The following is a 25,260-nucleotide window of genomic DNA, read 5'->3' as shown; positions in this document are numbered from 1 at the left end:
CATGTGGAGGAACTTAAACAGGTTTCACTTCAAAATTCCTCCCTTTTTATTGGGCCCACGCTGGGCAGTGCCCGTGAGCAAAGCTGGCAGGAGACTGATGCTCCGTAGCCAAAAGCTTCAGAATCTTTATTGCCATTGGCTTTGAGATGGTTTAAAGCAAATCTTTTACAAGGTAAAATCCAACATAAACCTGCTGGCTACAGTTTTCCTTTGTTAGCAGCAAGGATGTAATTACCACAATTTACCTTAATATGAGTGATTGTGGACAGACTCCATGTGATCCCTGGGCTTTCTACCTGCCTAAGGTTTTCCCCTAGCACCCGTCATGGCAATATCCAAGGACTGACAAAGCTGTATCCGCCTGACAAAAGGGTATCCATGCAGAAATGGAGCTGCCTCGAGGAATGAATGGTCTATTCAAAGGCTACTGACAAGGTATATTTCTAGTTTTAAAACTTGTTGTGGAACAACTAACCAGACAGAAAGCTGACAGCGACAGCTATTTCTTTGTTGGATTTGGACTGTCTCTGCTGTAAGTGTGAACTAATTTATCGTTGCCCGGCTAAGGTTCATGTGTTTTAGCTGAGTACTTGCTTTTCTGAAAGAAACCATCTCAGATAGCACAGAATATGTGCGTTTAAAGTACACAAGTGGAGAAAAAATACAGTAGCAGCACTCTGGAGGATTGTTTGCCATGGTTCCAGGCAGGACTTAATGCTTGGAAATGGAGAAGAAAATGAGAACCTTTGGTACTGTGGTACGAAGCACTTTGGTACTCTGTCTGCCGTTCCTCCTCACTCCTGAGCAGACAGAGCAAGGCAAAGAGGAGGAATAGGTTTATAAATAACCTTGACCTGGTCCTGATCATGCAATGGAGATTTTGGGGGAGCAGTGGATGAACCTTTGACTATCCTTCTCACAGAAGATCAGTATGAGGACCTCCTGGCCTCACGGGGATGCACCTGATACAGAGGTGGCATGAGAAATCCCAGAGCACATCCTGATGAGAAAACAGTTGAAAATAACCAGTTTGTCCAAGAAAGAAAAGCCCAGAAAAGCATCGCTTTCCCCAGAGTGACCAACTGGAGACACTCAGATGACTCACATCCCTCTCCCATTGCACAGCCCCTCAAGCTCTCATCAGCCAGCAGCAAGGACAATGTGTCTTCAGCTATCAGCACTGCTTTCTGCCATCGCCATGTTCAGACTAATACTGGGAACAGCATGATTTCTCTTTCCTCCCTCTAAACACTTAAAAAAGAGACCTACCTGCACCCTACACGATCAAATCACAAGTTTTGAAGCCTTCAGGAAGAAACTTCCTTTGTTGCTTTCAGCATCGCCTGACAGTTTAAGACTTTATCTAAAGATCTAGGATCAAAGAAGGAAATTCTGCATGGGTTATGTGCACTACAAGGTCCACTATGCACCACAACCAGACTGAAGGGGTACTTCCACCAGAACAACTCACACTCGTGCGAATAATACACAGCAGACAACTTAAGCAGTCAGGCTTTCAGCCGTGTCCTAACACAGACATGGAAACCTTTCACACCTCAGCAGCGCTGCCAGCCACCTTTCAACACATAGAAGGATGCTCCTGCTCATCCCACATCTACAGCATCAAGCCCTCAGCCCCATTTAGTGTTCCCAAATTGCATGCAAAGTGCTTGCTGCTCCTCTGGCATGGCTTTAACAGAGTCACCCTCAAACATCACACCATCACTGAAGCCCTTAAGGCTCTTCAGGCCAGTCACTCACTCACCTGCTCGTGGTACTCAATGCCCATGCTCAGCGTGTTGATGAGAATGGCGATCATAATGCCCCGGTTGAAGTACTTGCTCTCCACGATCCTCTTCAGCTTGCTGCCAAAAGCCTTCCACAGGCGCGTGACCTTGTTCCTCTCCTTGGGCTTCTTCTTCTTCCTCCTCCTCCTGCCCCGCTGCTGCTGGAGCTGGTCCCTGTGGTCGCCGTGCCGCAGGTCCTGGGTGAACTCGTAGACGCCATTGCTGTCGGAGTCGCAGGAGTCGGACTCACTGAAGGCAAACTCAGGGTCCTCCAGGAGGCTGGCGCAGAAGGGGCAGTCCTGAAGCTCGCAGGTCAGGGTGCCGCCCGGGGGGCTGGGCAGTGGGCAAGCTGCGCTCAGTCCTGACAGCCGGCTAGGCGTCCGCCGCAGGCCTGCAAGGAGAGATGGGCGCCATGAGCCACCTCACGCCGCAACATGGCGAACAGCCCCGTTTCCTGCCTCGAAATAGTGGACAGCCCGTTTTCTGTCTCGACATAGCGGAAAGCCCCATTTCCCGCCTCAACATGGTGGAGAGCCCCGTTTCGCGACTTGACATGGTGAACAGCCCCGTTTCCCACCTCTACATGGTGGAAATCCCTGTTTCCCAACTCAACATGGTGGACAGCTCCGTTTCCCGCCTCCACATGGCGAACAGCCTCGTTTTTTGCTTCGACATGGCGGACAGCCCCGTTTCCCACCTCAACATGACGGACAGCCCCGTTTCCCGCCTCGACATGGTGGACAGCCCCATTTCTCACCTCAACATGGTGGACAGCCCCGTTTCCCACCTCAACATGGCGGACAGCCCCGTTTCCCTCCTCGACATGGTGGAGAGCCCTGTTTCCCACCTCAACATGGCGGACAGCCCCGTTTCCGACCTCGACATGGTGGAGAGCCCCGTTTCCCACCTCAACATGGTGGACAGCTCCGTTTCCCACCTCAACATGGCGGACAGCCCCGTTTCCCACCTCAACATGGTGGACAGCCACGTTTCCTACCTCAACATGGCGGACAGCCCCGTTTCCAGCCTCGACATGGTGGACAGCCCCGTTTCCCACCTCAACATGGTGGACAGCCCCATTTCCCACCTCGACATGGCGGACAGCCCCATTTCCCGCCTCGACATGGCGGACAGCCCCGTTTCCCACCTCAACATGGCGGACAGCCCCGTTTCCCACCTCGACATGGTGGACAGACCCATTTCTCACCTCAACATGGTGGACAGCCACGTTTCCTACCTCAACATGGCGGACAGCCCCGTTTCCCGCCTCGACATGGTGGACAGCCCCGTTTCCCACCTCAACATGGTGGACAGCCCCATTTCCCACCTCGACATGGCGGACAGCCCCGTTTCCCGCCTCAACATGGCGGACAGCCCCGTTTCCCGCCTCAACATGGCGGACAGCCCCATTTCCTGCCTCGACATGGCGGACAGCCCCGTTTCCTGCCTCGACATGGCGGACAGCCCCGTTTCCTGCCTCGACATGGCGGACAGCCCCGTTTCCCGCCTCAACATGGCGGACAGCCCCATTTCCTGCCTCGACATGGCGGACAGCCCCGTTTCCCGCCTCAACATGGCGGACAGCCCCATTTCCTGCCTCGACATGGCGGACAGCCCCATTTCCTGCCTCAACATGGCGGACAGCCCCGTTTCCCACCTCGACATGGCGGACACCTCCGTTTCCCACCTCGACATGGTGGACAGCCCCTTTTCCCACCTCGACATGGCGGACAGCCCCGTTTCCCACCTCGACATGGTGGAGAACCCTGTTTCCCACCTCAACATGGTGGACAGCCCCGTTTCCCGCCTCAACATGGTGGACAGCCCCGTTTCCCACCTCAACATGGTGGACAGCCCCGTTTCCCACCTCAACATGGTGGACAGCCCCGTTTCCTGTCTCAACATGGTGGACAGCCCCGTTTCCCACCTCAACATGGCGGACAGCCCCGTTTCCCGCCTCAACATGGTGGACAGCCCCGTTTCCCGCCTCAACATGGCGGACAGCCCCGTTTCCCGCCTCAACATGGTGGACAGCCCCGTTTCCCGCCTCAACATGGTGGACAGCCCCGTTTCCCACCTCAACATGGCGGACAGCCCCGTTTCCCACCTCAACATGGTGGACAGCCCCGTTTCTCGCCTCAAAATGGCGGACAGCCCCGTTTCCCACCTCGACATGGTGGAGAGCCCTGTTTCCCACCTCGACATGGTGGACAGCCCCATTTCCTGCCTCGACATGGCGGACAGCCCCGTTTCCTGTCCTGACATGGTGGACAGCCCCGTTTCCTACCTCAACATGGTGGACAGCCCCGTTTCCCGCCTCAACATGGTGGACAGCCCCGTTTCCCACCTCAACATGGTGGACAGCCCCGTTTCCCACCTCAACATGGTGGACAGCCCCGTTTCCCACCTCAACATGGTGGACAGCCCCGTTTCCCACCTCAACATGGTGGACAGCCCCGTTTCCCACCTCAACATGGCGGACAGCCCCGTTTCCCAGCTCAACATGGCGGACAGCCCCGTTTCCCAGCTCAACATGGTGGACAGCCCCGTTTCCCACCTCAACATGGTGGAGAGCCCTGTTTCCCACCTCGACATGGTGAACAGCCCTGTTTCCCAACTCAACATGGTGGACAGCCCTGTTTCCCACCTCAACATGGCGAACAGCCCCATTTCCCACCTTGACATGGCGGACAGCCCCTTTTCCCACCTCGACATGGTGGACAGCCCCGTTTCCCACCTCAACATGGTGGACAGCCCCATTTCCCACCTCGACATGGTGGACAGCCTCGTTTCCCAACTCAACATGGTGGACAGCCCCGTTTCCCACCTCGACATGGTGGACAGCCCTGTTTCCCACCTCAACATGGCGGACAGCTCCGTTTCCCACCTCAACATGGTGGACAGCCCCATTTCCCACCTCGACACGGCGGACAGCCCCGTTTCCCACCTCGACATGGTGGAGAACCCTGTTTCCCACCTCAACATGGTGGACAGCCCCGTTTCCCGCCTCAACATGGTGGACAGCCCCGTTTCCCGCCTCAACATGGTGGACAGCCCCGTTTCCCGCCTCAACATGGTGGACAGCCCCGTTTCCCTCCTCGACATGGTGGACAGCCCCGTTTCCCGCCTCGACATGGTGGACAGCCCCGTTTCCCACCTCGACATGGTGGACAGCCCCGTTTCCCACCTCAACATGGCGGACAGCCCCGTTTCCCACCTCAACATGGCGGACAGCCCCGTTTCCCACCTCAACATGGTGGACAGCCCCGTTTCCCACCTCAACATGGTGGACAGCCCCGTTTCCCACCTCAACATGGTGGACAGCCCCGTTTCCCACCTCAACATGGTGGACAGCCCCGTTTCCCGCCTCAAAATGGTGGACAGCCCCGTTTCCCACCTCAACATGATGGAGAGCCCTGTTTCCCACCTCAACATGGTGGACAGCCCCGTTTCCCGCCTCGACATGGCGGACAGCCCCGTTTCCTGTCCTGACATGGTGGACAGCCCTGTTTCCCAACTCAACATGGTGGACAGCCCCGTTTCCCGCCTCAACATGGTGGACAGCCCCGTTTCCCACCTCAACATGGTGGACAGACCCGTTTCCCACCTCAACATGGCGGACAGCCCCGTTTCCCTCCTCGACATGGTGGAGAGCCCTGTTTCCCACCTCAACATGGCGGACAGCCCCGTTTCCCTCCTCGACATGGTGGAGAGCCCCGTTTCCCACCTCAACATGGTGGACAGCCACATTTCCTACCTCAACATGGCGGACAGCCCCGTTTCCCGCCTCAACATGGCGGACAGCCCCGTTTCCCGCCTCGACATGGTGGACAGCCCCGTTTCCCACCTCAACATGGTGGACAGCCCCATTTCCCACCTCGACATGGCGGACAGCCCCATTTCCCGCCTCGATATGGTGGACAGCCCCATTTCTCACCTCAACATGGTGGACAGCCCTGTTTCCCACCTCAACATGGCGGACAGCCCCGTTTCCCTCCTCGACATGGTGGAGAGCCCTGTTTCCCACCTCAACATGGCGGACAGCCCCGTTTCCCTCCTCGACATGGTGGAGAGCCCTGTTTCCCACCTCAACATGGTGGACAGCTCCGTTTCCCACCTCGACATGGTGGACAGCTCCGTTTCCCACCTCAACATGGCGGACAGCCCCGTTTCCCACCTCAACATGGTGGACAGCCACGTTTCCTACCTCAACATGGTGGACAGCCCCGTTTCCCAACTCAACATGGCGGACAGCCCCGTTTCCCACCTCAACATGGTGGACAGCCCCGTTTCCCGCCTCAACATGGCGGACAGCCCCATTTCCTGCCTCGACATGGCGGACAGCCCCGTTTCCCGCCTCAACATGGCGGACAGCCCCATTTCCTGCCTCGACATGGCGGACAGCCCCGTTTCCCACCTCAACATGGCGGACAGCCCCATTTCCTGCCTCAACATGGCGGACAGCCCCGTTTCCCACCTCGACATGGCGGACACCTCCATTTCCCACCTCGACATGGTGGACACCTCCGTTTCCCACCTCAAAATGGCGGACAGCCCCGTTTCCCACCTCAACATGGTGGAGATCCTTGTTTCCCACCTCAACATGGTGGACAGCCCCGTTTCCTGTCTCAACATGGTGGACAGCCCCATTTCCCGCCTCGACATGGTGGACAGCCCCGTTTCCCGCCTCGACATGGTGGACAGCCCTGTTTCCCACCTCAACATGGTGGACAGCCCCATTTCCTGTCTCAACATGGCGGACAGCCCCGTTTCCCACCTCAACATGGTGGAGAACCTTGTTTCCCACCTCAACATGGTGGACAGCCCCTTTTCCCGCCTCGACATGGTGGACAGCCCCATTTCCCACCTCGACATGGCGGACAGCCCCGTTTCCCACCTCAACATGGTGGACAGCCCCGTTTCCCACCTCAACATGGTGGACAGCCCCATTTCCCACCTCGACATGGCGGACAGCCTCGTTTCCCACCTCAACATGGTGGACAGCCCCGTTTCCCACCTCGACATGGTGGACAGCCCTGTTTCCCACCTCAACATGGCGGACAGCTCCGTTTCCCACCTCGACATGGTGGACAGCCCCTTTTCCCACCTCGACATGGCGGACAGCCCCGTTTCCCACCTCAACATGGTGGACAGCCCCGTTTCCCGCCTCAACATGGTGGACAGCCCCGTTTCCCACCTCTACATGGTGGACAGCCCCGTTTCCCACCTCAACATGGTGGACAGCCCCATTTCCTGTCTCAACATGGCGGACAGCCCCATTTCCCGCCTCAACATGGTGGACAGCCCCGTTTCCCGCCTCAACATGGTGGACAGCCCCGTTTCCCACCTCAACATGGTGGACAGCCCCGTTTCCCAGCTCAACATGGCGGACAGCCACGTTTCCCACCTCAACATGGCGGACAGCCCCGTTTCCCACCTCAACATGGTGGACAGCCCCGTTTCCCACCTCAACATGGCGGACAGCCCCGTTTCCCACCTCAACATGGTGGACAGCCCCATTTCCTGTCTCAACATGGCGGACAGCCTCATTTCCCGCCTCAACATGGTGGACAGCCCCGTTTCCCGCCTCAACATGGTGGACAGCCCCGTTTCCCACCTCAACATGGTGGACAGCCCCGTTTCCCAGCTCAACATGGCGGACAGCCCCGTTTCCCACCTCAACATGGCGGACAGCCCCGTTTCCCACCTCAACATGGTGGACAGCCCCGTTTCCCACCTCAACATGGCGGACAGCCCCTTTTCCCACCTCAACATGGTGGACAGCCCCGTTTCCCACCTCAACATGGTGGACAGCCCCGTTTCCCGCCTCAAAATGGCGGACAGCCCCGTTTCCGACCTCGACATGGTGGAGAGCCCTGTTTCCCACCTCAACATGGTGGACAGCCCCATTTCCCGCCTCGACATGGCGGACAGCCCCGTTTCCTGTCCTGACATGGTGGACAGCCCTGTTTCCCAACTCAACATGGTGGACAGCCCCGTTTCCCGCCTCAACATGGTGGACAGCCCCGTTTCCCACCTCAACATGGCGGACAGCCCCATTTCCCACCTCAACATGGTGGACAGCCCCGTTTCCCACCTCAACATGGCGGACAGCCCCGTTTCCCACCTCAACATGGTGGACAGCCCCGTTTCCCACCTCAACATGGTGGACAGCCCCGTTTCCCACCTCAACATGGCGGACAGCCCCGTTTCCCAGCTCAACATGGCGGACAGCCCCGTTTCTCAGCTCAACATGGTGGAGAGCCCTGTTTCCCACCTCAACATGGTGGACAGCCCTGTTTCTCACTTTAACATGGTGGACAGCCCCGTTTCCCACCTCGACATGGTGAACAGCCCCGTTTCCCACCTCAACATGGTGGAGAGCCCCGTTTCCCACCTCAACATGGTGGACAGCCCCGTTTCCTGTCTCAACATGGCGGACAGCCCCTTTTCCCACCTCGACATGGTGGACACCCCCGTTTCCCACCTCAACATGGCGGACACCTCCGTTTCCCACCTCAAAATGGCGGACAGCCCCGTTTCCCACCTCAACATGGCGGACAGCCCCGTTTCCCACCTCGACATGGTGGAGAGCCCTGTTTCCCACCTCAACATGGTGGACAGCCCCGTTTCCTGTCTCAACATGGCGGACAGCCCCATTTCCCGCCTCAACATGGCGGACAGCCCCGTTTCCTGTCCTCACATGGCGGACAGCCCCGTTTCCCACCTCTACATTGTGGACAGCCCCGTTTCCCACCTCAACATGGTGGACAGCCCCTTTTTTCACCTTATACTTGTCCAGAGCATCTTCTGCCGCATTCTCAAATAAGACTTTGGTACACCCTTTAACCATCCATCTTACCAAGAAGTTCTTGCTTTACAGCATTGTTCCCTCTCGCCAAGCCTTAACACCCACCCCATCCATGGACATGGTGATCCTGCCCCTCTACTCTCCTCTCGTGAGCCCTCACTTGGAGCATTGTGTGCAGTTCTGGTGTCCTCAACATAAAAAGGACATGGAACTGTTGGAACAAGTCCAGAGGAGGCCACGAGGATGATCAGGGACTGGAGCACCTCCCGTATGAAGACAGGCTGAGAAAGTTGGGGCTGTTCAGCCTGGAGAAGAGAAGGCGGCGTGGAGACCTCATAGCAGCTTTCCAGTATCTGAAGGGGGCCTACAAGGATGCTGGGGAGGGACTCTTCATCAGGGACTGTAGTGACAGGACAAGGGGTAACGGGTTCAAACTGAAACAGGAGAAGTTTAGACTGGATATAAGGAAGAAATTCTTTACTGAGAGGGTGGTGAGGCACTGGAATGGGTTGCCCAGGGAAGCTGTGAATGCTCCATCCCTGGCAGTGTTCAAGGCCAGGCTGGACAGAGCTTTGGGTGGCATGGTTTAGTGTGGGGTGTCCCTGCCTGTGGCAGGGGGGTTCAATAGGATGATCTTAAGGTCCTTTCCAACCCTAACTATTCTATGACATGGTGTTGAGGGGCTGCTCTGCACAGAGCTCAGGAGCCATTGTGTGCTCTGCTGCTGAGGGAGGACCGGTTGGCACACCTCTCGCTTTCAATTAGTTCTGATTATCTCTGACCAGGCTAACATCATTAGTGGTGATCTGAGCGCTATGAAGCTGTTACACCCAATTTAGCTAGCACTTCCATTTGGCTAATAATGAGGAGGGAGAGGGAGAAATGGACCAAATGTGGCTACAGAGCACGGATCACAGCTTGGGAGAGTCACGTAGTCCCTTCAGTCTCCTTCGTCCCTCCTTCAGCCTTTAATAAAGCTCAGGTGGATTCTTTGCTGGAGGCAAAGCAAGCGTTCAGGGTGTTTTAAAAGCAAACATGTTTTTTTTTTTAAAAAAAAAAAAAAACATGCTTTTTTTTAAAAGCCACATGTTCTATGGTGTGAGGAGAAAGGCTGACTGCCCTCATGGAGCCTGGGTACAAGGATGGGGAGGACAAGTGTGATGAGGCTGGTTTGGGTGGAACGGAAGCTGGGTTTTACTTCTTCATAGTTAGGACCTGAATTCTGTTTCCTCCTATTTAGGAACCAGACATTAATGACAGAAAAAAACACAAAATGAATGCAATACTGTGAGAATGGGATCCTTCCTATAAAACACCATTCAAGCATCAATGAAAGCTTTCCTTGAGATGCAAGGAAAGAGGGTAAGGAGACAGTTTTCCCCTGTAACATGCCCCTGTCTGAAGGTTGGATGGGGACATTTGGATCAGTTTTGGGGAGACCAAGCAAAAGGCAATGGATGCTCCTGGCTCTGGGCCCAGGAGCTTGGAGCAATCCCAGCAGTAATGCTGCTGATTTCAGCCACTCCTGCCTGAGTACATCTTTCAAGAGAAAGCAGCAAACAAAAGCACCCCATTAGCTTGAAAATGGGGTTATGACAAGAGTCAAAATGCCTTTTCCTTGTGTGAATGGCACTCAGGTTATCACTGGCCTTCAAAGCAGCCTTGCAGGAGAGGACCATCCTCCTCCTGGTCATTACACCCAGGGCACCAGGAGGATCAGAAGAAGTTGCCCCCTTACTCAAGCTTCAAGCAGCACCACACATTAACACGGCATTTCTAATCAGGACCCATCTGACAGGAAATGCCGCAGCACAGCCATAGCAGTGTAGATAGCAGAGGTAGTGGGCTTTGCCAGACGTCTTTTAATGCTATCAAAGTGTTAAAAAATCATATGAAAAACACTGGCGCCGCAGATGTCTTCAAAATACCAGAGCCTCCTTGGCTGCCTGCTAAAATAACCTCGCAGCATTGCAGGGCACGAGAACAGGGAGGAACAGGCTGTACTTTGGCCTGTTCAATTCCACAACAAAAGAAGGGAAGAGAATACTCTCTCCCACAATTGCATCTTTCCCAGCAGACACCAACCTTGTTTCCAGCTGGGGCTGAGAGTACCCTGGCTGCTAATGCCTCCTTAATGCTCTCAATTATCACTTGTGCGCTCTCCTTGCACAAGTCTTGCAGTGAACAGACCCTACTTGGTGATTTGTAAGAATAGAGAGAGGATTAAGTGAAATAGCTCTTTTTTTTGCTCAAAGAAGCTGAATCCAGGAGGGTTGGGTGAGCTTGTGAGCACACCTCACCTTCCCCACTGAGCACAGGGTAGTGTGTTAACATGGCTCCAAGGCTGGGATGGAGAAACATGAACTGGGAGCTGTGCCTGGCAGAGCTACACACTCAGGAGCTCTCTTATTTGGCACCTAAGATCTTCCTGAAGCCTGGAAGACACATCCATCACCCCTGCAATACAAAGGTGGTTGCGATGCAGAAGTGAATCCTGTTGGTGTGGTGGAGGGGGAAGAAGAGCCTGGAAAAAGCTATTAAGGGGAAGAGCTAGGCATGGACACACTGTGTGACAGGGCCTTCAGATGGACCTGGCTGACTTACTCCTCTTCTCAGCCCCTGTGCTCCTCAGGGTGCCAGATAAGCTGCTGCTCCCCAGCCAAGAGCTGCGGCATACACCCTTTCCCCTAGATCTGAGCACACTTCTGAGAGAGACAAAACAATTTCAGGAGATTTGTTTAAAGCATTTTGGCATCCTCTGAGCTGAAATACCTCTGTAAAAAGAGGATACCATGCATTATTAATAGCAACTCCATCTAACCGTCGGCTTTTAAAGAAACACCACAGGCTATGTGAAAACCTCCTAAGTTAGTGAAGTGGCCCTGAAGTTGGGGCTGAGATTTGGGGCTTTCTTCTCCTAAAGAGGACCCCAGCAGCAGATCCCCTTGGAAGCATGAAAAACCAAACCACGAACTTGAGCAGCTCTTTTGCTCATCCTTGTTTTCGCAGACTTCTGCAGAACCTGGGCTTTTAGCTCAAGGTACACATGCATCCTCCTAACAACCACCATTAACACAGCGAAAGATGAACCAGTGATTCATATGAAGCCTTTGCTTAACAACAGAAGAAGGCTGCAAACTAACCTCGCCCCCTTCTGCCCTCCTGCTAAGCTCCCAAGCCTAGAGAAATGTTGGCTGAAGGCAGTTTTTATAAACAAACCACTTTACCCTTTTGTCTGGTTACTTAAAAAGTAAAATAATAAGAAAACGAACAAAGACAAGCCATCTAACCTATCTGGCAAAGCAACCTTTACTGTGACCCCCCCCAAGCTAGGCTTGGTATTTTTTCAGCACGTACATCACTAGGATAAATATTTGTGTCCATGCACACGCAGATAAACAGTTTTGGAAAACATTGGAAAAAACTAGATGATGGCTTTGCCTTAAAGAGATTAGAAAAATAGACGCGAGATTTTTTTGACTTTTTACTGTTTGAGGGCTTCAGACTCTATTTTTCATTCTTCATCTCCAGCCAGGAGAACTGGAAACATTTTGCAAAATAGAAACCTAAGCGTTGCTTGCAACCGCAACTCCAGCAGTGGGTGATTTATACGTGAAGGGAGAGAAAACTACACTAACAGTGCTGCAGTCTGACACACAGGGGTGGGACAGGGGTACAAAAGAATCACCAAGATGCTCCTCATTCATTCGGATGGAAAGGAACTCCAAATCTGCAGTAGCAGTTAGTCTTTCACTTCTGCTCATAGGGAAAGATGGGAAGGAAAGCTTGAGACTTGTAGCTCTGCTACACTCCTGTCCTCACACGCATCCTCTGAGGACTAGCACAGATCAAGACCCTACAGTGACCATGGGTCTGCCTCCAAACCTTCTCCTTGCCAAGAAGAAAATCAGAGGTGCAGAGTCCCATCAGAGCAGAACTAAGGGTTTCTAGAAATGTCTGAGTTCTTCCAGTGCCTCCCTATTTCAAACTTCTTACATTTCCCATACCTTATGCTTCTCTACCAGCTTCCACCCGCTCTTCCCTTTCAAGGTAACATTTCCCAGCAGCTAGGGCTGCTCTGCTGCAGGGCTGCAGCCAGCAGGTCCTTCATCTACCACAGATGTAATTCCAGGGGTTGCATAGATCAGTTCTAGGGTGGGATTAGACAGAGAACCTCCAGAATATCACTAAACACATAAGAGGAGCTCAAAAACACGTGCTTTGTAACCACAGCAGAGAGGCCTCCAGCAAAGGCCTCTTAACACCATAACTCTTGAGCAATTTGCCCATTCCCCAGTTTTCCTAAGCAATAAACATGAGTTTGTTTGTCCTTACCATGCTCTCCTACCAGTTCCTGTAGCTTTCCGTAAGAATCTGTGCCCAAATTTACTGGGCTATTAACCACAGCCACAGGTGAATTGCCATTCTTCTTTCCCTTGGGAACTGGAACAGAACTGGCTTTGCTAGTTGGAGAAGGCAGGATAGTGGGATAGTTCATGTTGCCATGGTTGGAGAGTCCAGCAGTCAGTTTAATGCTTGCAGGGGCATTGGAAGACTTACAGTTCACTTGTGGTCCTTCAACATGACAGTCTGCATGGTAAATGCTGTGCACAGACTCCGAATCAGGAGGAGGAGCAGGGCTCTGCAAGTTGGGTGATGGAGGAGGAAGCATCAGTTGGCCTCCAGGTTTCATGACCTTGAGTTCCAAATCACAGATCTCAGGGTTGGAGCGTGGCCCCCGAGGGCTCCCATTGCTGATGTGGTAGTGATGGTGGTGGTGGTGATGGTGATGGTGGATGAGGTGGTGGATGGAGGTGATGCGCTTTTTGCCTCGGTGGCTTTGCCCGTTCGTGGTGCTGTTTGGGTTAACTTTTTTCCGGCGCTTACTCTGCCAGTTATTGTACAGACGTATTGTCCGTCGCTTCACCTTCCTGAAGATGTGGCAGATGTACTTGAGCAGCTCCTCATAGCAGCTACCTGGCTCTGAGAAGCTGGCAATTGTGCTGTCGTTGGAGAGATACCGAGCCCGCTGCTCCTGCATCAGCTGATTCTCCCGCTGCTTTGTTTCAGAAAACTGTGTTGCTATCACAACCAGGCACAAGTTAATCATAAAGAAGGAACCAACCTGGAGAAAACACAGGGAAAGGAATTAGCAGGGGCTTTACAAAGCACGACATGTTCTTCACCACCATATGCTCTCTGGACTTGAAGTGTGGTTCTTAGAAATCTTGAGACTTCCAAACATGCCAAATCTTAGGGTCTGCTCACCAAATGTTTTGTCAACATGTGCCTGAGCTGCTAAATTTGCTCCTAAGCCATGTTAAATTATTTTGGCAGTGGCAAAGAAAGATGTCAACAATAGCCTTCACCACTTTCCCCCCTCATCAGTGATGACATTTGCTACTAAAGCAGGGTGTATGAAACACAACACAAACAGATTTACTAGGGAACACCCAATCAACCTGCAAGGAAAGATGGTCTGAAGTCCAATTTGTGCTGTACTGAAACTGCCTCTTTTCCTCTATCACTTCACACCCTGGCATAGCATGCCATTGTTTTGAGGAGCACAGGCAGGGTCCATGCGTCTGTGACTTTGTACTCTTGCATCTCTGTGACACAGAGAAATGCATCTCCGGGATGCTCGTTGAGAGGTCTAATTTATTGTCTGGTTGAGTTGATGTGTTCTTGGGTGACACCAGGTTTTCAAAACAAAGTCCCAAGCACAAGATTGTGAAGTGGCCTAAGGCTACATCTTTCCCTCGGCTGTTGAGTCCACAAACTGGTTCTTCACCACTTGGGTTCAAGAATCAGCCAGAGGAAAATGTCAAGTATTCCCACCAGAGAATCAGTGTCCTTAGGCGTGAAAGGGACTGACGTCAAGAAAGTGCCACTGTCTACATGGCCAAACCTCTCTGCTCTGCTCAGTAGGAAACACATGGGTTTAATCTAGACTATTGTCTGGTGAATCCTCAGGGGAAGCCACAGGGAGACGGTTTGCAGTGCTGTTCTCCAGTTTGTAGTATCAGCCTGGATACTGTTTGAGAAGCAGCAAGGGTGCCATTCCCAGCTCCAAGTGACTTGGAGGTTAGTCACCTTCTGGCTTTTCTGCAAGGATCCATATGTAGAGAAGGGCTCAAAAGAGTGGAGCATAAATCTCTACTGTGCATGGTCCATTGCTAAAGGCTCAAAAATCACTGGCTTCAGAATGCTGTTCATTACTGGGAATCTCTCACACTGCTCTGATCCATGCCTTTCCCATTGGTGGTAGGAGCTGTGGTGGTTTGACTTCCCAAGGCCTTCAAAACCGCACTGACGAGGACAGGGTTATGTATAAAGAACATTCAGCCACAAAAGCACTTCGAAGTGCCTCTATCCCATGTCCTGCCTGACATCTACACAATACTTCCTCTTGACTTAAATCCTTAACTTTTCCACAGATGTGGATCCCTGGAGAAGGTTGTGCCCATTGTGAAAAAAAGAACCTTGCTAACACGGAATGGCACCTTCTGAAGACAACTTCCAGCACCTCCAGTGAGTGATACTTTGCACTGTAAGACCTCAGCAAATTGCATTGCTATTAGCACTTATTCAAAGGGCTCAGCTGAAGTTCAACAGTTTGAAGGCCCTTCATTGAAATAAGGTGTCCTCTGGGCCACTGAGGAGACTAAAGGAAGAAAAGCTACAGCCTCTCTGCTTTGTTCTGTTAGCAGTTGCTTGGCCAAGGCACAAGAGTTAGGACGCATCAAGGTAACAAGACCAAGACTGGGGACAGTAAGAGGGACCATATGGCTTGACAAGCTGTGGCTATGCATCACATATGACACTAAAAAGGGCTGTCGTAGCCAATATTTTGTCCCTGCAGTACTAATCACAACCTGCGTGATTATGCTTTATGGCAGGAGGAAGGTCTCCCACTCTGAGTCCTGGCTGGCACTCCTCTGTGAAAAGCCCAGGGAACAGCTTTACCCCACAAGGACAAGGAATGGGAGCAATTCACAGTTCATACTTACTATTATAAGCAATATAAAATATATAAAATTGTAAAAAGAATGTGCATCCATCACATAATACATGATGTCAACCCATCCTTCCAGGGTTATAACCTACGGGAAGACAGAGAAAGAAAGTGTAAGAACAAGTCATCCAAAAAGCCAGTAAACATCAATCTTCTGATAGTGCCTGGTACTCATCACTTCACAGCATCTCCCAGGATCCATCCAGACCTGCTGCACTTCTCACAGTTGGCTTAAGAGAGCAGCAATGTGTGACCAAAGGACTGGCCTGAGATTTCTACAGGAACTGGTATGATTAAAATAATAAAGCATTACAATAAAACACCTGAAACACTGGTTCTGAGCCAGTGCAGAGAAATTCCAAGGAGGGATTATAAACAAAAAGAGCCTTTCTGTGCAGAGATCTGGCCTTTTACCTTAGCTCCTGGTTTTGTAATGCTACCCATAAGATTCCTCAGTTTTTAAGTCAATTTTGTTCCTGTAAAATCAATTTCTTTGTGATTCCTACTGGCTCACCGTTACAACTGCATCACCAATATCATAGTGGGAAAGCATGTGAATGGAAGAGAGTTGCTTTAATTAAATGTAGAATTGATTTCATACTCGTTTTCGCAGTCTTCCTTCCACTAGAAAAGAAGCTGAGGATTTAATTAACACCACACAGGCTGTGTGCAGAGCAAAGCAAATTTTGCCATGTAATTTACACTTTTTATTTAGCTAAAATATACCAAACCTCTAGTGCTAGCCTGCTACTAGTCCTAGAGCTGAAATTCCAGCACAATTCCCATCAAAATCAAAGCTCCTGTCTGAATTTACTTACACTGATGTGCCCTATTTGTTACATCTACTGTGAGCCTTGGCAGTCCCAGCATAAACCTGGAATTGCCACCTGCCTTCAATTTCAGTGGCATCAGTCCTGGTTTAGACCCTGTTTGAGTGGAGGAACTGTGAATTAGCTTGCTGTGAACAAGAAAAGGATCAAGAATCATCAATGTAGAAGACTTTCTATGTGGTGCATACAGAAAAGCAGATCCATAAAGTGCTTGACGTTGAAGCACTGAATAAAACAATGTTCTTGTCACACCTGGAGCATCAGGGCAAAACACTTGCAGGGAAGTCAGACATGAATCCTTGCCACTTTTCTCCTGTTTTTTTACCCAAGGAGCTGGAAGAAGCTTCTAGATATGGATCTTTGGTACATGATCACATCTGCAAGGGGAAGAGCATTACTGTACACATACCATCAGCACTCCCAGGTTTCCTGTGAGCACCTTGCACCAGCTCATGGGTGCTGGAAGAAAAGCACGACCTAGTCTTAAGCATCCTAGAATCATAGTCTTGATTCCTCTCACGCTGAAGTCAAACATGGTGATGTTTCATCAAGTTTTCAAGCCCGCTTCCCACATAGAAGCATGCACAACTTGACACCCACCATGCACCTGAGTGAGAAGCTGCCAGCGAACGCAGCTAAAACCAATAAACATGATCTGCCAAGCAGCAGGTAAAAGTTGTCTCTGCAGCTGTTTGATTGTCACCATTGCCAATGACTTTGAGCAGTCAGGTCTGATGAGATGCTGGCTGCACTTACACAAACTACACTCACCTCTCCTGTTTCTCATCACATGCATTCCTATCACATCCTTTCTGCTGGTTAGCGATACACAGGTATCAGACAGGAATGCTACACTTCCAGTGGCGTGGGTTTAACAAAACCAATGCTTTTGGCCAACATGAACGCCAGAGAATAATCTGTGGTAGAATGTTTTCAGCAATAGACACATTCTTTTTTGTCTGGAGGCAAGTGCTGTTATTCACCCTGGAATCTGAGGAGGGGTTAAGCTGCCTGGGCAGACACAGGCAGTAATCAGTCTGTTCAGTGGTGTGAAACCAACAAGCAATCAAACTGGAACTGCCCTTTTCTGCCTTTCCTTTAACATGGCTGAAGCATTTATAGAGAGCAAAGTTCTTTTCGGCTGCATCCCTTGCCTGTGTGGGCTGTGCACAGCAAACGATCGTCTCCTGCACCCAGTGCCTGTTTAGGTTCATGGAGCAACTGAAGGGATCAATTGGAAGGTGACACAAGGCTAAACCAAACCACTGCCAACTACCTATGAAACAGCCTCCTCTGTGCTGTTCAGAGTTCCTTCCCTTCCTTCCTTCCCCTCTATTTGGATGGGCATTTCAGAGCCAGGCTCCCACAGCTGGCACAGCAGATGCTCCATCCATTTACACTTGGGGATGAAAAATCAGCCCAGGGACTCCAAACATATTTGCTGCCTCTCTTCACCCAGTTTCCATTGGGTAGAATTGAGGCAATCTTCAAATCAAATGTATTAAAAAGGATTAAAAAAGAACCCTCTTTACAAAAGCAGTTACCTGAGGGCTGCTGTCGGGCTTCTGCAGGCGCTGCCAGCTCCCTACCTGGGAAGCAGCTGCCGAGACAAGAGCAAGGGCCAACCAACGTTTATAGAGGTATTTTTCTTACATGCTAGACAGCATTTTCAGCAAGAATCAATCAACACACCACATTTCTCCTCTGGAGAGCTGAAAATGCTCATCCAGCTCTCAGAATATTTAAGGTGCAATTAGAATTTGCATTATTTACTGCTCACTTGTAAACTAAAGGGATAAACAAAACCACTGGGCTTTTGTTCTCCTGTTTGACATCTTTGTGGGTTCCTTCTTGGACACATCAGCCAGCATAAACGCAGCAGTACCTAGGGGAAGGATTCCTGAGCTGATGAGGATTAGAGAGTTCTAGCAATCCTGTAAGACAGCGTGCTTACAGACATCTGTCTTCTTTTCCTTTAATCAAATAGCTCTGGAGAAATGCAGGATAACACACGTGTGTAGCCACCTGTCTGGTCTGAAACACTGTCTATGATTTTTACAGCCTGATTCTCGCCATGCTGTGGACTTCTTTCCTGCTGGTCTCTACACCACTCTTCAACTACTTTTGGAACCAAGTCAGAGGCATCTGTACCGGTGTAAGGTTCACTGCTGCAATGCTCACCTTGATCCTACACACTTCTCAGGCCAGCTGAACTCGGAGGAAAGGCCAGCAACTCTCAGTCTGCTCCCAAGAACACAGATATACTTTCGAGCATTGCTTTGCCTACTGTTCCTCCCTTGGGGCACCCTGACTGCAATATCACCTACTGCGCTAAGCAGAAATGACTTCCCCCTCTCTTCACTTCCCAATCTGATTAATCCAGCTGACTGCAGCTCCAGCATTTGGCCCTCCAAGGCCTTTATAGATGTCTTCTGAGGACCTGGAGCACCTTTCTTGTGCTTTCCAATCTCAGCAATCCTTTCTCAGTAATTAAATTCTGTTCAAGCCGTGGTTGTTCACAGCCAGACATATTAAACAGTGTCTCCAAATGTACCAGTTCAAAGCTTCCAATAAATGCAACATACAATTATTTATCAACAGCGATAAGACGGCAAGAAACACGTTTCCTAATTCTGCTCTGATGAAAAAGATGTGCAAGATCTAAAACTGGCAGCTTCAGGGAAACAGCTGAAAGATTCAATTAAGATGATTGGCAAGGTTGTCCTACAAAGTGCTGCCAACTGGAACCACGTGCTGCAGACCCAGTAGCAAAGGAGGATGCTGCCCCCTTAGCACAGGGAATGACTTTTGCTTTCAAAGGACTCTGGGCAGAGAACAGAGTTGCCTTCTAACCTATTAGAGATCCTGCATGATGCTCAGGCTGATCTCTCCTTGCCTGCTCATTCAGTTCTTTGCCTCTTACACAGCATGGGCAGAGGTGGGATAAATCATCTGTCTCCCTTCAATAGCTATGAGATTGAGCACTAAAGTCCCAAGTCTTGCGTCTGATCCTCTCTTCCGTCACTGCAAGAATTTAACAGAAAGCTCACTCAGGTGAAGGTAAAGAGAGACCTCACTGATCTCTGGCTTGGTTACCATCCATGCAGTCTCCAGTTGGGCCCTCCCTTGTCACCACCATACTAATATCAGCAAGATGAGGACGGACAATCAGATATTTGGGTGTTTTTTTGATCTTCTGTTCTGTGATTTTGATCCTCCTGGTTTGCTCAGGCAACAACAATTCAACCAGTTGTAACAACGCTTGGCTGATTTATAGGAGCATAACTGGGGACAGAATCAGGTCTTCTAGTGAAGCTGATCAGAATCAGTCTAAAACTCCAGAGAGAAGATCACAAGGGAGATGTAGATTAAAGACACTGGCAATTAACTCAGAGCTCCTCACTGTTCCCTGGGAGACAGGAGGTTTATATTGTTTTTTTCTGGGGTCACTTCAGAGGTCTCTGCAGAACAATTTCTTTTATTATGTCAAGACATTTTAATCATAAAAATCCTTGTCTTTGAGCTCTGCCAACATTTTTGCAAGTTCTTGGCTATCATCCATTCAAAAGCAGGGTGGTTTTCTTTTGCTTTAGTGTCAGTTAAGAAAAAAGAATCATCCAGGGGAAAAAACCCGACACCCAAACTCCAACCCAAACTACTTCACTAATTAAAGTCACACACTAAATTACTTTCTGTGTATTAGAAAGCACTAATGGCTAGTGCCAGATGGACTGATGCAGGGAGAAACCAACCTTGAGGTGCCACTAATCAATCGAGGAAAGTTTGGAAAATTACTGTGTGAAGTGAGGCTGAAAAGATTGTAAGAAGGGAATGAAGAGCATACAGAACTCCAGCCTAGCCCTGAGGCCTGATCCTTCTCACAAGGATGCTGGAGAGGGGCTCTTCATCAGGGACTGTAGCAATAGGATAAGAGGTGATGGGTTCAAACTGAAACAGGGGAAGTTCAGGTTAGATATAAGGAAGAAGTTCTCTACTGTGAGGGTGGTGAGGCACTGGAATGGGTTGCCCAGGGAGGTTGTGAATGCTCCATCCCTGGTGACGTTCAAGGCCAGGTCGGACAGAGCCTTGGGTGACATGGTCTAGTGGGAGGTGTCCCTGCTCATGGCAGGGGGTTGAAACAAGATGATCTTAAGGTCCTTTCCAACCCTAACTATTCTATGATTCTCACGGTAAGATTTCACTTCTATGATCACTTGGACAAACTTCTTTTGTAGAGACAGCCTCCCTAAGCATGGGAACCAAAATCAGCATCTCAGACTTTGATCAAAACCCCTATAGGGCATAACTCTGGCAAACAGCAATTCCCTTGGTGGTTGATTGCAGAACTGCAGGTGCTTTTTCAATTCAGTGCCTGGTCAAAGCAGGAGATGATACAGAGATAAAAATGTTTCCAAACCATTCCAAGTTTTCCTCTTAATTGACATCTATAATTTGCACTCAGCCTCTTTAGCTTTGGCCTAAATTGGGTCCTCTGGGGGACAAGATGGGCATTATCTGCATCAAGATCAATTATGCTGAACTGAACAGCAACTCTAAGGACCACCATGATTATTTAGTTCTATTTGCTTTTTATCTCATCATTTCCCTGGCGCTGAGGTTTATTTTTATAAACCTCATCAAGCCAAGATCCAAGAATTGTGAGAGCTATTAATTACTATGATGGTCTCAAGTAAGTTTTATTAGACCTTCAGCATTCATTTCTGAAAGCCTCTTATCTAGGTATTCTGTCCTCTTGGGCATATTGATTTGGCTGGTAAGCACTGACCAGCGAATAATGGAGTATTCCTTTTCCCTATGCAGAGTGCCTGGCAGCTAATCACATCACTACTTTTGAAGGCAACTTCACCATTTTAATTATTTCCTCATGGCACATGGTGTTAAGTAACCTCTGTGGTCAGAAAAACAGGTTTTATCAGACTGACTAATGTCCTCTGAACAGATGCTTTTCCTTTCACTTTGAGGGCCTGCCTGCTTCCCAAACGACTTTAAGCCATTTCGTTATACATGGAGAGTCTTGCAAAGCCTGTATCCGCTCTGAAAAGTGGCCCTGCAAAACACAAGGGAGGAAACTGTGCAACTTCGAAGGTCTTGGATTGGTGGCCTCTCAAATTTGTTCCACATAAACACAATCTCTGGTCAGCATTACCACTTCACAGTGGATCTTGAGAGGCAGAGTGCAGCCGGTGTGCAAGAAAGCTGGACGTGTCCCCAGTGCTGTTGTTGGTGGCCCTAAACCTCATGAAAGTGAATCTACCAGCTTAAAAATGCCATAAAACTCAACTTTTGCTACAAAAGGAAGGTTAGTTGCTACCTCTCAGTTTCACACTGAATAATGCAAGATCCTCATCTGATAGCAAAAACACCACTGATTTCGGATGACTGCTGCTTATAAGAAATCACATCTCAGTCCATATTCATGAGGTTTGATTTACTGTGATAATTATCCTTCACCTTCATTGTTTGTGTAAAGTATCTTATGCACAGGGACTGTATTCAACAGTTTAGCTTCAGCAATAATGAGTCCATTACCATAGAGAGCGCCATAAATCAGAGCTTTATAGCAGAGCAAAGCTGAAAGACGAAGAGTCTACAACGAGAATGGAACTGAAGCCAGACTGAGCTCCTTGCTTACAGATGAGCGTACCATATAGCAATGATATGAATGACAGTGGTTCTCCAGACACCACTGTCTGGAACGCAGCAGCTGGGTACTGTCCCACATGCAAAAAGCAAGGACTTTTGGTATTCATATTGTTACACCTTGTTTCAAATTATGTTAGGGACAAAGGGTGCTCAGCTTCAAGCACAACTACCCTCTGTGAAGGACTATGGCATAAACCACATTTCAGGTGTTCAGGTGTCTAAGCTTTACCCATTGATGAATCTGTCAACTCAAGGCAGTCTGGGGACATTTGGGTGGGGACATCAGGATAAAGGAGCTGAACCTTTGGCTTTGTGTGCAAGTCTCCACTATACTATGTGTAACTCACAGGGCAAGGTGCAATAGCAGCACCTGGTCATGGAGCAGGTTTGGGGTGTTCAAACCGAGATTTCCCTGTAGGAACTGTTGATGTGCCTCAAGACCAGCAGCTTTTTCATCACTTAACTGGACTCCAGGTTAGCCTAAGGCTTTCTGCAGGCACCTCTCTTTCTACTCTCCATATAAGAGCCTATGACTGAAATAGGATGAAACCCTTCCAAAGCTACAGAGGATGCAGTAGGTTTCTGTGCCATGTTCAGTACCTCTCATCAGTTAGGGGGTCCAGACCTGGAATCAGATGGTCTCCCTGACTTGTGCTATATGGAACAAGTCCTTCTAACCTTCAGAATGAAGGAGATTTTTCAAAAGCAACTCATCCTCTTGGAAGCACAGTCTGAGATGCTTTAAAGGGGCTGGATATTTTTAGATTGGGTATTCAGCAGGAAAGCTCTTCAAAGACAGAAAATGATGTTTATGTAGCTGACCAAATTAAAAAAAGCAACACCAACAAAACTCAAACCCCATCATTTAGAGCGAAATAGTTTTGGTGATTCAAACCACATTCAAGCCTAGTGACAAAGCACGATCTTGAAGCAGTGGAAATTAGAAGCTCCGAACTCTTTCCTTGCCAAATTCAGCACAGATAAGCCCTGTTGACACATCTCTCCAGTTTAAAGAATGAGCCATTTGACAAAAAAAAAGTCCTTTTGGCCAAAAAATTATCGACTCAATGAACTCTGAAAACATGGGCACCCCCGTGTGACAGCTGCTTCTGGCACACTGAACCACACTGCACACATAAATACAAATGCAAGTTGGAAGCCCCAGGCTCTTTCACTTCCCCCTGCTTCAGTGTGCCTTTTGGCTTTCCCACATCCATTTAAGACTAGTGGAAGAGCAGAGGTTGCAGCAGGCAGGCAACCTCTATTGCTGCTAATATAGGCAAGTGTATCAGTAGCATCTTGTGTTCAGTACTCTTGGGGTAATCATTCCTGAGCTGTCATTTTGTAAAGAACTTGGTTGAGGTACCCTGAGGTCCCAGCAACAGAGGAAGAACAGCAGATCTCCTAAGAGGCCCACATTAATATCTGAGTGACAGCCCAGCTAAGAGGAAGATGTGCAAGTAGGAACCAAGAGGAATGACCTTGTCAGTAGGTTCCAGAGCAGAGGTTTGTGCTCACTCTAAGAGAAAGCAATGTTAGAGCTTCAGGTCTTGTCTCCTCAAACCAGATCTTTTCCTGACCAACTGACAGTATAGACAAGGAAGGACTCCAAACTTACTCTTGAATTTGGCCATAGCAGAAGTGCATTAAAATGTGTATAATTTTTCCTTCAATGCAAATGAAGATATGGTTCTCATTGCAGATTTAGCTGAAAGATTTCCAGGCAAGGGAGAAAAATCTCAGGGAAGGATTTCAATCATGATGAGCAGAGGCTGAAACAATGTGGGCAACAGCTGTGGAACAGAGCAGGTCACCAAACAACAGTGAAATGAGACAAAGGAACCTTCCTCTCTCCAAACCTGAAGTCTCCTCCTGAGCCTGGTGCCTTCTCAGCTGGCCCATCTACCGGCACAGACTCTTGGCAGAAGCAGTGTCAGCAACACAGACGCAAAACAAGCTCCTCTTCAGCACACAGCACAGGGTCAAGAGGAATAAATCCTTGATTGCACTAAGATAGCTTACACAAGCTCCCAGGGGCTTTTCTTACAAGCTAGAGCAAGGAAGAGGTACCTTCACATGCAAATGAAAGGGGTATTTCGGCAGGCGGCCGGCAGCATACGGCTGTCACTGCCGACTGTCACACCTGCTCAGGCAGCCTGCCATCCGCAGAAGGACAAACGAAGGAAGAAGTGGGTGGCATCAATTCCCCTGCTTACCTACCTCACCTTGTTTTCTCTCCTGAGCTGCTCACCCACACCTCCATGGCTACAGCATACTCCTTGGTTAGACCAGCAGCAAGCAGGAGTTATCCGTATAAGCATGCTATCAAGATAATGCCTTGAACTCTTGCTGCTGCTAAGAGTTCCTTTAATGCTGCTCTATTTCCAGACACCTTCCTTCATAAAACGAGTCAGCTTTTCTGTTCTTGGGCATTCTTATCATGACGTGTGCCTGCTGGGCTGTCTTCAGTTCTCATGAGCACAACCTGTTTTGTTTTTTCATTTCCTGACAGCAACAAGGGGACTGCTGAATGCAAAAGTCTCCTCTGAGGATTCCCTTGCCAGAGCCTTCTCACGATGCGCCAGAGATGTATTTACTTGTATGCCTTGATTAACTTGTTAACTGAGATGTCTTCTTACGCAAAGCCTCGTAGAAGCAATATGAACTCAGAACAACATACAACAGAAACAGCATCGTGAATTGAGAGCTGCATCCAAGGACTAATTTCAAGAGAGTCTTTCATTAAGGAAACCCCTTTCAAAATACAACTACTTCTGAAATACATGTGAAGAAAAGGCCAGAGGAAAGGTAACTCAGCCAGCACCAGCAAGACTTCCTTCTTGTACTGAATGGACATGTTGTTGTTTCCCTGTACGTTTGCTCTCAAAGTTCGGTCCTTCCAACTATATCCTGGAAGGAGACACAGAGGAACAACTTCTTCCCTTGATCTCCTCTTGGTTCTGCCCCTGTTAATGCTCCTCCAAAGGTGCCTCACAAGTTTTGCCACGAGCATTGCCTCCTCAGAAAAAGTGCTAGCACAAACCTTGCTTTTCCGCAAGTCAGGCTTGAAATCATCCCAGCAAGGGTTCTGTGGGTTCCAAAGTTGCCTAAACAATCTCATCCTCCCAAACTGTGTATCTCACCACCCATCCA

The 25,260-nt window shown here is 49.7% G+C and overlaps 1 protein-coding gene across 1 annotated transcript in view; it reads right to left on the bottom strand.

Annotated features, from left to right (window-relative positions):
- The window catches only part of CACNA1H (calcium voltage-gated channel subunit alpha1 H), a gene marked incomplete at both ends in the record, with an annotated part of 234,841 nt that overhangs the window by 73,126 nt on the left and 136,455 nt on the right, over window positions 1-25,260 (bottom strand). Inside the window, 3 exons of the mRNA XM_080619099.1 lie at window positions 1,766-2,178; window positions 12,934-13,723; window positions 15,609-15,701. Of these exons, the coding sequence (XP_080475225.1) occupies window positions 1,766-2,178; window positions 12,934-13,723; window positions 15,609-15,701 (1,296 nt within the window). The remainder of the gene's footprint in view (window positions 1-1,765; window positions 2,179-12,933; window positions 13,724-15,608; window positions 15,702-25,260) is intronic.

The sequence above is a fragment of the Psittacula echo genome, assembly GCF_963264785.1.
Source record: "Psittacula echo genome assembly, chromosome: 5".
In the NCBI taxonomy this organism is placed as follows: domain Eukaryota; kingdom Metazoa; phylum Chordata; class Aves; order Psittaciformes; family Psittacidae; genus Psittacula; species Psittacula echo.
The sequence above is the reverse complement of the archived record's forward strand: the minus strand, read 5'-3'. Positions and strand labels throughout refer to the sequence as shown.